The sequence below is a fragment of the Archocentrus centrarchus genome, chromosome 15, assembly GCF_007364275.1.
Source record: "Archocentrus centrarchus isolate MPI-CPG fArcCen1 chromosome 15, fArcCen1, whole genome shotgun sequence".
NCBI lineage: Eukaryota > Metazoa > Chordata > Actinopteri > Cichliformes > Cichlidae > Archocentrus > Archocentrus centrarchus.
This window is the reverse complement of record NC_044360.1, coordinates 15,868,687-15,882,678: the sequence shown is the minus strand read 5'-3', so window position 1 is coordinate 15,882,678 and position 13,992 is coordinate 15,868,687. Positions and strand designations below refer to the sequence as shown.

Genomic DNA, 13,992 nt, shown 5'->3' with positions numbered 1-13,992 from the left:
ACAAAACCGGCAAAGTCGACAGCACGATATGCTGATCTGTTGATACAGATCACAACAAATCTCAGTTTAGCCATCTGTAATAATGTTATTGCTTACAAATGAAATCCAGTGACCTGCAATTTGTGGTTGTTTTGATAAAGTGGTGGAGGTCTTGTTGTAAGCAGCTGATTTCAATGTAAAAAAATCTCCCATGAATTTTTACTCTCAACTGCAGGCCTCCTGTACAGTGAGTGCAGCCATAACATAACATGCACTTGTCCATGTGCGTCTATTTGCACATGTGTATGGTCAAACTGTTCTCCTCAGTAACAGACCCATGTCATTCATGTCCATGACAGCTGCAGAGGCATATCATGATGCCAGCGTGCTCTCTGCCAAAACCCCATTCCCAGATTTCTAGATTTCCACAACCCAGCTTTCCTAATCGGCCAAAGGATCATGTTCTTGGATGGCTGATAAATACCCCTGATAGCCAAGCAAGTGGGTGTTTTGGGTCATACTAGTAACACACTGTTGTTTTAAAGCTGATGGTTTTGACAGGGTCCTTTTTCTCTTTCTTCATGCTTCATTCATTGAAAACACAAGCACAGGTCAAATGGGCTTTGAGATCTGTCCCGGTTCAACCCAGAGGCACGCAATCATAAACACACCTGCTTGATATGCAAGCTGCCTCTTTTCACACATGTAGTATAAGTTTACCCAACTCCTAAACTTACATATACCATATATACTAGGCATTAAGGTCTTTTGATAAGTGAGGTCATGGGTGTGAATTTCCCCTGTACCCTCTCCCTAGCCTTGGACATAGCCACGGTCCCACTAAACTTAACAAGCTGTGCAGCTGCACAGCAGCATTATGTTACCAGCCCATGAATGACAAGAGCAGGTTGGGTTGCACACTGGTGCATACAGAGGTGCACAAAACACTGTCATCTGCTGCAGGAGGAGGCTCTTGCTACTGCTGTCTGTGTGTATGTTGCATGTGTCATTTTGTGTATGTGACTGGATGTGTTTGGATGCTCATCTGCCAACTGTATTTCTGAGAGTCACTCTGCCGGATATACAGTCCACGTGCGTTGCTAATCTCAGTGTCAATGCTATATTGGACCTATGGCCCTATATGGTTTCTCAACACTCTCGCTATGAAAGGCTCTTTCCAATATAACTTCTCAAAACTAAAATATCTCGATTGGTAATGGTCACAGTGGTTTTTCACAATGGCAGAGGTTTGTCTGTCTGCTAATGACACGGAGAAAATATGTCTGATACAGCAAGTCCCCAACATCCCTGATAAGCCTTATCTATTTACTGGGGAGTCTCTGCTTGCTCCCAGTCTTTCGCTTTGGTAACCTGACTGAGAGAGACACAAGGCCGTTTGGGGCCTTTGCTGTGACTGGAAGGAAGATCAGGGGTCACCCTGTAAAAACATTCCCATAGCGCACCTCCCCCAGCCCTCATCCCTGCCAGAAACTTCTCAGTACACTTCAGGGCAGCGCATACAGATAGTGAGAGGAGAAAGACATGCTTTCCAAATGAAATGTGGATTATTTTTTAAAGTAAAAAAATTGTACCTATTATTAAACATGGTGTAAAAAAGTAAGTAAATCAAGAACAACTGAGAAAATGTTACTTTGTTCACAAACATAGTTCTTCATATGCTATAAACCCATGTCCTCAGGCTACTATAAGGACATAGGTTTATAGCATATGAAGAACTTATAGCTACTGACACATATTGCCTGCTCATATCTGCATTTCATATCTGTAGTGTTCAATAGTGTTATTAGGGATTTATTAAGTGATTTCTCTTAATAACACTTTCTTCAAATCAAATCAAAGTTTTTATTGTCACATACATGGTCATACAAGGTACAACTAGCAGTGAAATGCTTTGACGACTGCTCTTACACAATAGCACAAAGATCACAGATATAAATAGAATCGTTTACAAATATAATCAAAATCTACTTAGAAATATACACTAAGACAGAATGAAAGTAGAATAATTAATTCAACTCAATTCAATTTTATTTATATAGCGCCAAATCACAACAAACAGTCGCCTCAAGGCACTTTATATTGTAAGGTAAAGACCCTACAATAATACAGAGAAAATCCAACAGTCAAAACGACCCCCTATGAGCACTTGGTGACAGTGGGAAGGAAAAACTCCCTTTTAACAGGAAGAAACCTCCAGCAGAACCAGGCTCAGGGAGGGGCAGTCATCTGCCGCGACCGGTTGGGGCTGAGGGGAGAGAGACAGGACAAAAGACGTGCCAGAGATTAATAATAACTAATGATTAAATGCAGAGTGGGGTATAAGCAGCATAAAAAGAGGTGAATGAAAGGAAAAACAAAAAGTTAAGTTTTAAGCCTAAAGGGTGTTTGTCTCCCGAATCCAAATTGGGAGCTGGTTCTACTACTAAGTATCCCAGGAACCACAAGTAATCCAGCAGTCTGAGAGCAAAGTGCTCTATTGGGGTGATATGGTACTATGAGGTCTTTAAGATAAGATGGGGCCTGATTATTCAAGACCTTGTATGTGAGAAGAAGAATTTTAAATTCTATTCTAGATTTAACAGGGAGCCAATGAAGAGAAGCCAATATGGGAGAAATATGCTCTCTCTTTCTAGTCCCTGTCAGTACTCTAGCTGCAGCATTTTGGATCAGCTGAAGGCTTTTCAAGGAGCTTTTAGGACAGCCTGATAATAATAATGAATTACAATAGTCCAGCCTAGAAGTAATAAATCCATGAATTAGCTTTTCAGCATCACTCTGAGACAGGATGTTTCTAATTTTAGAAATATTGCACAAATGCAAGAAAGCGGTCCTACATATTTGTTTAATATGTGCACTGAAGGACATATCCTGGTCAAAATTGACTCCAAGATTTCTCACAGTGTTACTGGAGGCCAAGGTAATGCCATCCAGAGTAAGTATCTGGTTCGACACCATGTTTCTAAGATTTGTGAGGCAGAGTACAATAACTTCAGTTACAATTAACAAAATATAGTCAAAATACAATATAAAATATATCTAAATATAGACACTAAATATATAAAATATATACAGTAAAACAGGGTATGTTGTGGGAATGGGCCTGAATGGTCTCTGGAAAGAAGCTCCTCCTCAGCTTCTCCAGGTTAGCCTTCAGGGAGTGAAAGATTCATCTGGACAGGCTGAGAGCACCACTCGCGCTTCTTGCTGCAGTCCAAAATCCACTCCTTTGTCTTGCTTGACATTGAGCAGAAGATTATTGTCCTGGCACCAGTTCTCCAGGTGTTTAATCTCCTCCAGGTAGGCCCTCTCGTCATTGTCTGAGATCAGGCCCACCACTACAGTGTCATCAGCAAACTTCACAATGGTGGTAGAGCTGGAAGTGGCCATGCAGTCATGGGTGTATAGCGAGTAAAGCAAGGGGCTCAGGACGCAGCCCTGAGGCACGTTCCATCTATTGCTGTTAGCACTGTTAGCACCGCCGGTTGCAGCCTCGAAGCGAGCATAGAAGTTGTTAGGTTCGCAATCCATGATCGTCCCTGCCACAGGGACTCTGTTGGAACTGTCACTCTAGTTTCTTCCCATCCAAATGTTTTGGCAAGCTCTTTCTTTTCACATAATTCAGCTTCTAACATTTTGTGATGATGTTTTCCCAGTTACCTAGTTTTATAAACAACATACATTTTATATCTTATTGATATCTAATCTGTCATGCAGAGTTGGATTTTCAATAACACATGCGAAAGGATGCAAAACTTTTCTACATTTTTTTTCAATATAACAAATTTTAAAAGCATTAAACTACTATCTTATATTTTAATTTACTACAGTGTCCATATTAGATCTTTGACATTATAAATGATTAAATGGCATTTAAGATATAAACTTTTTGCAAACCTTTTTCCCTATCTTTTTTCACATTACTCTTATCTCTTATTTTAATCTTCTTTGACTAGTTTTACTTTGTGCGAAACATCACGAACCCCCACCCACCCACCCACCCACCCACACCCCTATGACACACATTATTGAGTGCAACTCTGTTTTTATCTGTTGTTAACACAGCCCTGATCCCTGACAAGGCTACAGCCTCTGGACAGGCTCTCAAACTTCAAGATGCAGAGAGCTAAAACAGTCACAAAATGAAACCACAGAAGAGGCCCCTACATGTTGACATATAGACAAACAGGCTATATAGGACCGACTGTGTGGTTTGTTGTTGTACTCCTTTTTTCTCTCTGTAAGATCCAAGGCTCTCTCCAAACGTACTTGAGTCTGACGCACTAGTCTGATGAAGTGAGGGCCCTGCTGGGGGAACAATACAGGGCTGCCTTCCTGACCTCTCCGTCTAGCATATCCTACAGACACACAATGACTGCCTTAATTACCAGCCTCCATTCCCACTGCTAGGGTTTTCCCCAATAGTGCCCATTCAGAACCAGTCTCTCCCTAAGGTGCCCATTCAAGTGCAATACAAAGCCATCAGTGTCAGTCCCTGATCTCTTGACACCAAACCCAGTCCACTGTGCCAGCACTCGCAGCTTCACAGTGTCTCTGTCTGTCCATCTGCTTGTCCGTCCCCTCCTTCAACCTAGGTTATATCTCAAAATAGTCTTATATCTCAAAAAACAAAACAAAACTACAACCTCAGTTGTTTTCACGTGAACTGTCTCTGCTAAAAGGACCAAAAAAGACAGTCTGATAGAAATATATTATTCAGGTGGTTTTAATGTCTTTCCACCCTCTGCCTTCCTCAGCTCACTAACGAGTTAAAGCATGGAGAGATAAGATCGTGTTAAAATAGCTTATCACATCATTTACATTCCAATTATCTTTGTTTGTCACTTGTTAAAAAAAAAAGGTGTTTGATATCTTTCTTGAAGTCTGTAGATTTCATAAAATGCAATGATCGAAATGAACCTGATCATCTTCACCCAATTTCAGCATCAAAAACTGAAAATAACATTTAGTATCACTGTCAGTGACTCTCACCATGTATCAGATTATCATTTGGTGTAATAAACCCTGAGAAGAATAACAATTTGTACACAGAAGAGCACAAGGTGGCATCTTGAAATGTTTTTTTTTAGTGTAACCAACAGATCAAAACCCACTGCTATATTGTCAGAATGGAAATAAAACTAGCAAGATTAAATTGAATTAAATATAACAAAACTTTTCTTTGAACTATGGATTATTGAGTATAAAGCAGTGACCAAAAAATGTATTCTTGGATAAATCGCTGTGATTAAAATGTACAACAGTGACGTCAGCATTTACATACTATGGGCTAAAAGAACTTTTGGCCCTCGTCTGCTAAGAGGACATCATGTTGTAGTGAAAATGTGACCTTTGACCCTCTGATTCCGCTGTTCTCTCTGAGCGAAAAGTGAACCATCCTGTTCCTAGTTCCTGAGGCCACAGTGTGGGGTGAAAACCTCTATTACACTGTCTTCACTGCTGTCATTTCCAAACATGTATATATTTTTTATATTTATATACAGTACTGTGGGCATGATATTCAGTAGAAAGGTAAAATGGTACATTTCACAAATGATTTTGCACAATAGTACAATAAGATGACAGAAAATAAAAGAGGCTAAACATATGGAAACAAAATGAGTGCTGACCTGGTTTCCCTCATGCTGCAAAAACACAATTACATAAAGCAACGTGATGAGCAAAAGCTCCAAACACATTATTGTTTGTTTTCTTTTATTTTATCTCAACCCTCCATTTTACAGTGCTGGCTCAGCAGCGTGATGGAAAAAGTGTTACATAAGAAACTATCCAAAAATAAGCTAATGGGAGCCATCTAACATCATTTAGACTGTATACCCTTAGTCTGAGTATGAAAGGAGGACTAATCAGATGAGACGATGTGCCTAATCCATTTACAGCGAGAAAACCGACTGACTTCATGGCAGTTTTGTTTCACCTAAAAGTAAGCAGATGATGCACCATGTCTTCGTGTACATTTTTTCAGCATTTAATCTGCAAACAGCTGTGAGTTTATCAGACAGCGGTTAATGTAACAGCATGCTGTGTCCCAGAGATCGGGTTTTAAGTGTCACAGTTACCAAAACAGGAAGTGGTCTGATTGTTGTCTCAGCAAAAAGTGAGAGGAAGAATGGGATTTCTGGACAGAACACAAACCAGCTGGCAGGAAACCACACTTTTATCATTCTTTTAACTTTGATTTCCGTTCAGGGGAAGTGCCCTCACTCCCCTTTCACTGGTCCGCTGTCTCTCAGCTCTTATGGCCTTCTCAAGCTTTCAGACTATAGCCTCTCTGTGCCAGACAAACACAATAGTGCTGAATGGCATGACAGTGACACATGCAAACTGCCTCCCTGCCCCATAAGTGCAGCCGTGTCAGAACCTGCCCCCGAGGCACAGAGATCATGGGTGTAAAATGTGAAGCACTTTCTCATGACAAATGTTGAATTGTGACTGTGGTGTTGAATGACTGTTTACTGACAGATTTAACAAACTGCAGGAGAGAGCGAGAGAGAGAATCAAGCAAAGATGGTAGAAAACAGCTGTCAGAGGTTGAATAAAATGGGATTTCATTTCAGTTCAGGCAAGAGTGAGTTAAACATAGACTAGAAATGCAAAAAGACAGATGTAGGTTCTCTCTCCTCCCAGGAACATTAGCCTCCGGGGAGACGGCAAACGTCTCCAGCTTCATAAAGCTCACATAATCTGTTGGACTATTGAATAATCAGCAGTGGATTGAATAACAAAGAAGGGTAGAAGGCTAGTTTAGACAATTTCACAGCATGTTCCCAACACAAGAGTTGCAAAACATTTTGCCAAAGGTTTAAGGCAGAGCTGTTAATATGAGATAGAAGTTGCACATTAGCATATTAAACTGAAATTTAGACCGTGCTTGAATTTCTTATTCACGATTGGGAAAAAAACTAGAATTTTAATAGGAAGCTGCAGTGTGGAGCCCTTTAAATATGTGGGATACTTTATAATGGTGGCTTCAACAATCTGTTGAAATGACAGCATCCCATTATTCTGACACTTTTATGTTAATATTCGTACCCGCAGCAGTGACAGAAAAAGCCACAGTATGTGCACAATATTTGCCAAATATGCAAAGGACTTGTTACAGTTTTGGCCACATTATTTCTAGTGAAGTGCAGCTATACTTTTGAGCATTTAGTTCCCACCACCATTGGGCCATTTTGCACTAGCAGCTAGTTTTAAGGCAGCCCACACCTTTGTACATGTTCCAACCACAGGAACTACCCCTGTAAAACCTCTGTCAGGGACACATCCAGGGGACTGTCCCCCCAAAAACTGCCCTCAAAAAATGCTAATTAGTTAAAACTGAGTCTTTGAAAGACCAAATGAAGTTGTGGCTATGATCAGGAGACTGCTCCCTGCTCAAACTTTGTAAAATTTGCCTTATAGAGCAGTAGAACAAACAGAAACCAGGAACACCCCCATTCCTTCCCTGCACTGTTGCTGCTTTGGTGCCATGGATCCAAAATTATTCATAGCTTGCATTGTTTTGATATGCTTGGAATTGATATGACATTCAAAGCTGTTGTGAAATTAAATTATGTCACCTCATCCAAACTATAAGGGTAATAGAAAGGCTGAAGAGGCTAATTATAGTGGCTATTCAATTTTGTTATGTCTAAAGGGGGCTCAGGGATAATCAGGTCGCTGGGAGTATGAGGCAGAAATGTTGGTTTAACTATCAAAGCCAGCAGAATGTATTGAAGTCTCTTGTTTTAGCACTACAGAGTTGCACAAACAAAACCAAACAGATTTAAATTAACTGCTGGAACTGACATACCAATAATACCACCACTGGAGTGCTAACCTTCCAGATGTGAATGTGAAAGCCCCACCTCTCATAAATAAAAAAAAAAACCTAACATCCTTGCCAAATGCTAAAATAAATTATGGTTAAAAGAAGAAGTGATGTCGTTGGCATCCACCAAGTTGTTTTGTTTAAACAAAGTTCATTATTTTTTATTATTTTCAAAGAATCTCCTCTTTTTTTTTTGTCTCACTTGAATATATTTATGCCCCAAAGAAGACCAGGCATTAGATTCTGTCAAAGTAAAATTGCCCCTTTAAATCGTGGTCAGATTAACTGGAAGAGACAGCACATGTCGGAAAAGTGGAACTCGGCTAAAAACGCTTGAATCAGATTCAATTAAGGCTTTAATGTGAGTTACACTCTGCAGGAAATTGGGTGTTCCCTCACTGAGCTAAAATACTTGTTTTGCTAAAGCGAAGCTCACAGAAAGCTCTGTGCAGTGACATAACACTGGTAAATTACAAATTCACAATGTGTTTTTGACAAATCACCCCCACCCCCACTCTGCCTCTATGGCTTTGTACATACAACAACATACTGAAACATTAAAACATTGCACAATTATCCCAGCAGGACTGCCAACCAAATCCAAAAAGGATCACCACTCTGTCAGAGCTGGAAAATTTAAAAGCAAATATGTTTTGTGAAAACCACTGATGCTTGTTATGGTAGACAAAGCAGGCTGCAGTAATGACGAGTCATTATGTTTGCCACCATGGCTGACGGGAAAGCGCACGGTTTGGCAAGTCACACAGTGCACTTTTGCCTCTCCTGTGAAGAGGCCCTGAGTTCACAGCTCACCTCAGGTCTCCACGCTGATACGTTTATGGGAGATCATGGAGACCATTTGTCACCAAGGACAGACTGCTGCTGAAACTCACACAGCATGAGGTGTGAGCACCATTGCAGTAATTTGCATACGGTCACAGCTATAGATTAGACATATGCTAGGGAAGATGCTGACTGACCTACAGGTACAGACATGAGAGGACACGTTTGCACCTGTGCTTATAAAATGAAGCATCCTCTGCAAAGCTTTTGGTAAATAGAATGATTTAATTACAAACTTGTGTATGTGCCACATTTCTGTGACACACACTGCTGGAAATATTTAAAATTCAATATCAAAAAGTTAAAATATGCACGCTTTCCACTGAAACAAGGCCAATGAGAACAATAAAGTGCACTATGCTGCTCACTAAAGAAGGCACTGTATAGGGATCAATGGGTTCCATGCGTTTCAGATCAACACAACTTTTGCAGGCAAATCTGTACAACATCTTTGGCTATTTCACATGTGTTTTTGCAATTTAATCAATGAAAATTACACAGCCTTGTGTATGTTTGTTTAATGCTACAGTGGAGTAAAAGTTTAATATTTTGGAAAATATGCATATTAGCTTTCTTACAGAGCATTACATGAAAAAAAATCCATATCACTCACATCTGTTTGTTAGCTATAAAGCAACATACAACATCTGGTTAGCATAAAGAATGAAAACAAGGGCAAACAGCTAGTTTGAATCTGTGCAAAACAGAAACATATATATCCATTTATTTTCTTCTGCCTATCAAATTTAGGGGGGCTGGAGCCTATCCCAGCTGCCATAAGGCAAGAGGCAGGGTACACCCTGTCGCAGGACTAACACAGAGAGACAGACAACTCACATTCACAACTATGGGCAATTTAGAATCACAAATCAACCTAACCCCACTAACTGCATGTCTCTGGACAAGTGGGAGGAAGCTGGAGTACCCAGAGAGAACCCACACAGACACAGGAAGAACATCCAAACTCCACACAGAAAGGCTCCCCTCCAGATGGTGGATTTGAACCTAGGACCTTTTTGCTGTGAGACAACAGTGCTAACCACCACACTCCTGAAGAAAAAGCAACCATTCAGGAGCAGCTTTAGGCTCCGAGTGTTGGACAGACAGAGGAGCCAGGGGATCAAACCACCGGCCATGCAGTCAGTAGATAACCAACTTTACCACTTGACCCACAGCTGCCTCTTCTCATTTAACTCATGCAAAGAAAAAAAAGTGTTTTTCTCAAACGTAATGAACACTGCTTAAAAAGACCCTAAAATCAAATCAGCTGATTATGATTTTTTTTTTGTAGCTGTGAAACATTTTCTGCCAACAGTCCAGCAGTTTTGGTTAACTTTATGTGAGAAATGGGAAACCACATTTTTGTGGTACTCTACCAGCTAAAGAAAAAACAAACAAACAACAACAATCTGACATTTCTCAGAAGAATACAAACGTGCCCCGCAAACTGTAATTCTGAAGCTCCTGGACCAGGAGGTGGCATGATGTCCAGGAATGAGGGACTGTAAGTCGAGAATCCAGCGTAGCTCAGAGACACACATAAAGCATACAGCAGCCAGATCCACCCACACACATCCACAAACCTGCATTACAGCAAAGAAACTTTCCATGAGTTCATCTTTCTACCTTTGGTGAAGATGTCATTCACTGCATCACTCTGATCACTCAAATCAGAAAGTGGGGCCAGCTGTTGAGCGGATTAGTCCTCTAAACAAAACCAAATCACGAGTGCAAGTGGAAGACATCTTGGAACGGGGCCAAAGCGTGGCAGCGAGAGGCATTCTGCTCATAACTGAGGGAGCGACCTCATTTTCCGAATAAAAGCCAGTTTACATAACACCTCTGTCCCCATGACAGGCAGCACTGGGCAGCTGCTGCCAGGCCTGTAGCTTTCACTCAACTACAAGTTTCCTGAAAAATAAATCTCTCAGCACAACCACAAACCTTGCCTGTGTTTCCAATATTAACATGTTCTAACAAAAAAAAAGGAAAAAAAAGGGGGGCGGTAGTGTCTTACATTTCAATTAATGCATTAGCACTTTGGCCTACCTCTTTATGCTCTAAAAACAAAGCTATAAAATAAAGGTACAGAAGCCATCATAAATAAAGGAGAAACTTATTTCAGTTCATAAAAGTGGCCCTTTGAAAGTCATAGCACAAAACAAAGCATGATGAGGTGAAGTAGAAGAGGAAGGTTCTACATGCTGTCAGAATGTCCTTCTCCATGCTGGACTAGGATGACAAACTTTGCAGCACCTGGCATGCATCCCTGGACAGGACAAACTCTTATCAGGAACACACAACTGCACAATGTGAAACAGAGTACTGATCATTTCGAATAAGGTGTTCTTGTTCAGAGTATGAACAAGAACACCTTGACTAGTAAGCATGGCGAACTCTCTTGCTTGTGTGCCACATTTATTATTTGGAACTTCAGCTGGTTAAATAAGGAAGAACTATCCTTGGCTTAGGCATGCAATGACAGGTGAGAGGGCAATAGTGTAAATGATGTAGCACAAATGGAAGGTAAACTTATGGAGGAAAAGCCCAGGAGAGACCTAAATAACTGAGATGGAAGGTGCTGAGGCTGTCTGGAGACTTTGCTGCTTTCTGAGTTACTGCTGGCAGTTTAACGAACAGCTGAAATACAAACCAGAAGACGGCTGAGGGTGATTCTGACATACACAATGGAAAGATTAATTTCACTGCTCCCTGCTGTCAAAAGGGTTTTGTTTAATAAAGGAACAAATTTTGAAGCAGTAAAGTGAAATTTAATATACAAGAGATATGGTTTTGGTGCTAAAGATGCTAAATTATGAATAACTTAATGTCCACCTGTGCCAGCGCTGAGTATCATTTGATCATTCCTCGCATCCACAGGTACAGTAGAGAAAGATGGGAGGTTACATGCTGCACGATCCCGAATTCCAGGAAGAGTTGTGAGCAGATGATCTAATTCCCACACACTGCAATTTGGGACTGCCCAGGAGATATTTCATCACTACACAGTTCTTATACAGAACTCATGAGACCCGTCATCATATGTCATAAAGCAAGTCAAAGCATTTTAATCTCACATCTGCTCCTCATTACAGTTTCATGCAAAAGAAACTTAGGGCTGGGGTTAGGCTATTGTACCTCACCCAGGGAAAGGGAGTGGAGACAAAGGGGAGAGGCAACTGAAAGACATGGATAGTATAGGGTCCAACAAAAAAACAACTCAAAACCTCCACAGTTCTAAGGGAAAGTGCCTTTGTGTTCCTCCTATGAAAATACCTCACTTCTAGGCCATGCTTGCACTCGATGAATTTGCCTTTACAAGGTGCTATGTAACACCACAATGGCAGACTGACCAAAGCAGTTTCACAGTCTAGTCTAGTCTAGAAAATACACTTCAGTTTTACTGTAGCAGCTATACACAAACCCTATGTTTGTGACTCTATAAGCAATTATATATCTCTATTTTCATTGGTTAGCTTTTCCTTTCACACATCACATGGTCATATGTATGAGTGCGTGGAGGACCATATGTTTAACTGTGTGTATGTAATTTAAGTACACTTCTGTAATGTATATAATGTATATAAACTGTGAAGCACTTTGCAAGTGTGTGCTTTAAAAAGTGCTACATAAATAAAGTTGTTGTTGTTGTTGTAGGATACTGGATATGAATAATATAGATTGATGCAGGGGCATGAATGATATTAACCAGGGCCTTATCTTTCTAAAACAAAAGTCAGTTTTTGGCCCAATTACATTGAAAGCAAATTGGCAGCGATCTACATTTCTTTTCCAAAGTAAGCTTTGGTGTAGGGGTGATGACAACAGCTGGGACCCCATTAGTCACACACTCATACTCAGTAACCTCCATGCTAGACCTCAAGGTGAATTTGTCATGGTGCCTCATAAAAAAAAAAACTAAAAAAAAACTGCATCATAACAGGCTGAATCAGTGGGAAACTCAGAGAGGAATGCAGCTGTGGATGTAATATCTGTAGCTACATGTCAGAAAACAGCACCTACGCTATTAATTCACACATGCCAGCGCAGTCAGAACGTTGATCTGATGCAAATCGCTTCACTTTTAACTTGAAAGTTTGAAAATACAACCATGACATAACATCTGCCTATAATATCTATTTTTGTTGTTGTTGTTGTTGTTGTGTAATGCTTTGCCAGTTAAGACACGAGCATACACACGCACACACACACATGACTACAGAAGACAGAGGCCAGCCTGTTTAGCAAGTAGGTCAGACCAGATCCAAAAAGAGGGAGGGAAAGAAAGCGAGAGACAGAGTGAGGGAGAGAGGGACTGACTGCGGCAAGCTTCGGTGCCATCATTGGTTTGTGTGAACCAAATAAAAAGTCAGTGAAGAGGTCTAAAGTCAAGATTAAGAAAAATGAAAGATACTGAGAGATTTAACAATGTTTATAAGCTACCTGTGTCACCTGATGACCAGATTATGTTATATATGTGCTTTAAGAGTCTCACCTGAGGGCAGTCTTTGATATAATGGCCCTTGTTGAAGCACAGGTGGCACAAGTAGTTGGGTGGGGGTCTTTTGTTCGGTTTCCGTGTTTCAGAAGAAAGGGAAAGGTCTGAGAAATGGTCCGTCAGGGAGTTGAGTCCGTCCACGATGTTGTTCAGGGAGCCATAGGGAGACACATTCTTATACACGTTGTTGTTTAAGGCCTGAAAAATAATATCAGATACAGTTCATTTTTAATACAACACTCTGCTTCCCATATAATGCTTAGATTACCCACCAATTTCCTTTATTCGCTCTCATTTGTTGTTGTGCAAAAAGTGAACAAAAACAACAACAAAACCCTCCAAGATCATTTCTCTCATTAAATTCAGAACATCTGGCGGGAGGCCCAGCTGTGCTCATGAGCTGGAAAAGTACTGAGCATGTCCTCAGAGGAAGACAGGACAAAGTATGACTCACTGTAAACAAGATGGGAAGCATGTTCCCCCGGCCACCAAGCAGAACATCAGCACTGTCACCATGCACTGCTGGTGGTAAACTATCTGTGGTCCGAGTCTGCAGTCTGCTCGGAGCCACAGGGCGCACTGTTGCGTGCTACAGTGCCAAGTGAATTCATAGAGGATGCCCTCTGAATATTAATAATGGGGGGAAACATTGCCTGCCTTTCCTTATTTCCCTTCTCGTTCATGCCTTCTTCTTTTTAAATGCAATCCAGAAGAGGTGGACGTGATTTGACCTGTGGGTGAAATGAATCTGATTTTGGCAAATATTCATACAGTCAGGTGATTAATCTAGAGGAAATCTAACTAATTATCTGCCCTGACA

General features: G+C 40.8%; 1 protein-coding gene across 1 annotated transcript in view; it reads right to left on the bottom strand.

Moving 5' to 3' along the window:
* zcchc24 (zinc finger, CCHC domain containing 24) overlaps window positions 1-13,992 on the bottom strand; it is a 44,095-nt gene that overhangs the window by 27,319 nt on the left and 2,784 nt on the right. Inside the window, exon 2 of the mRNA XM_030747849.1 lies at window positions 13,170-13,370. Coding sequence (XP_030603709.1) covers window positions 13,170-13,370 — 201 coding nt within the window. The remainder of the gene's footprint in view (window positions 1-13,169; window positions 13,371-13,992) is intronic.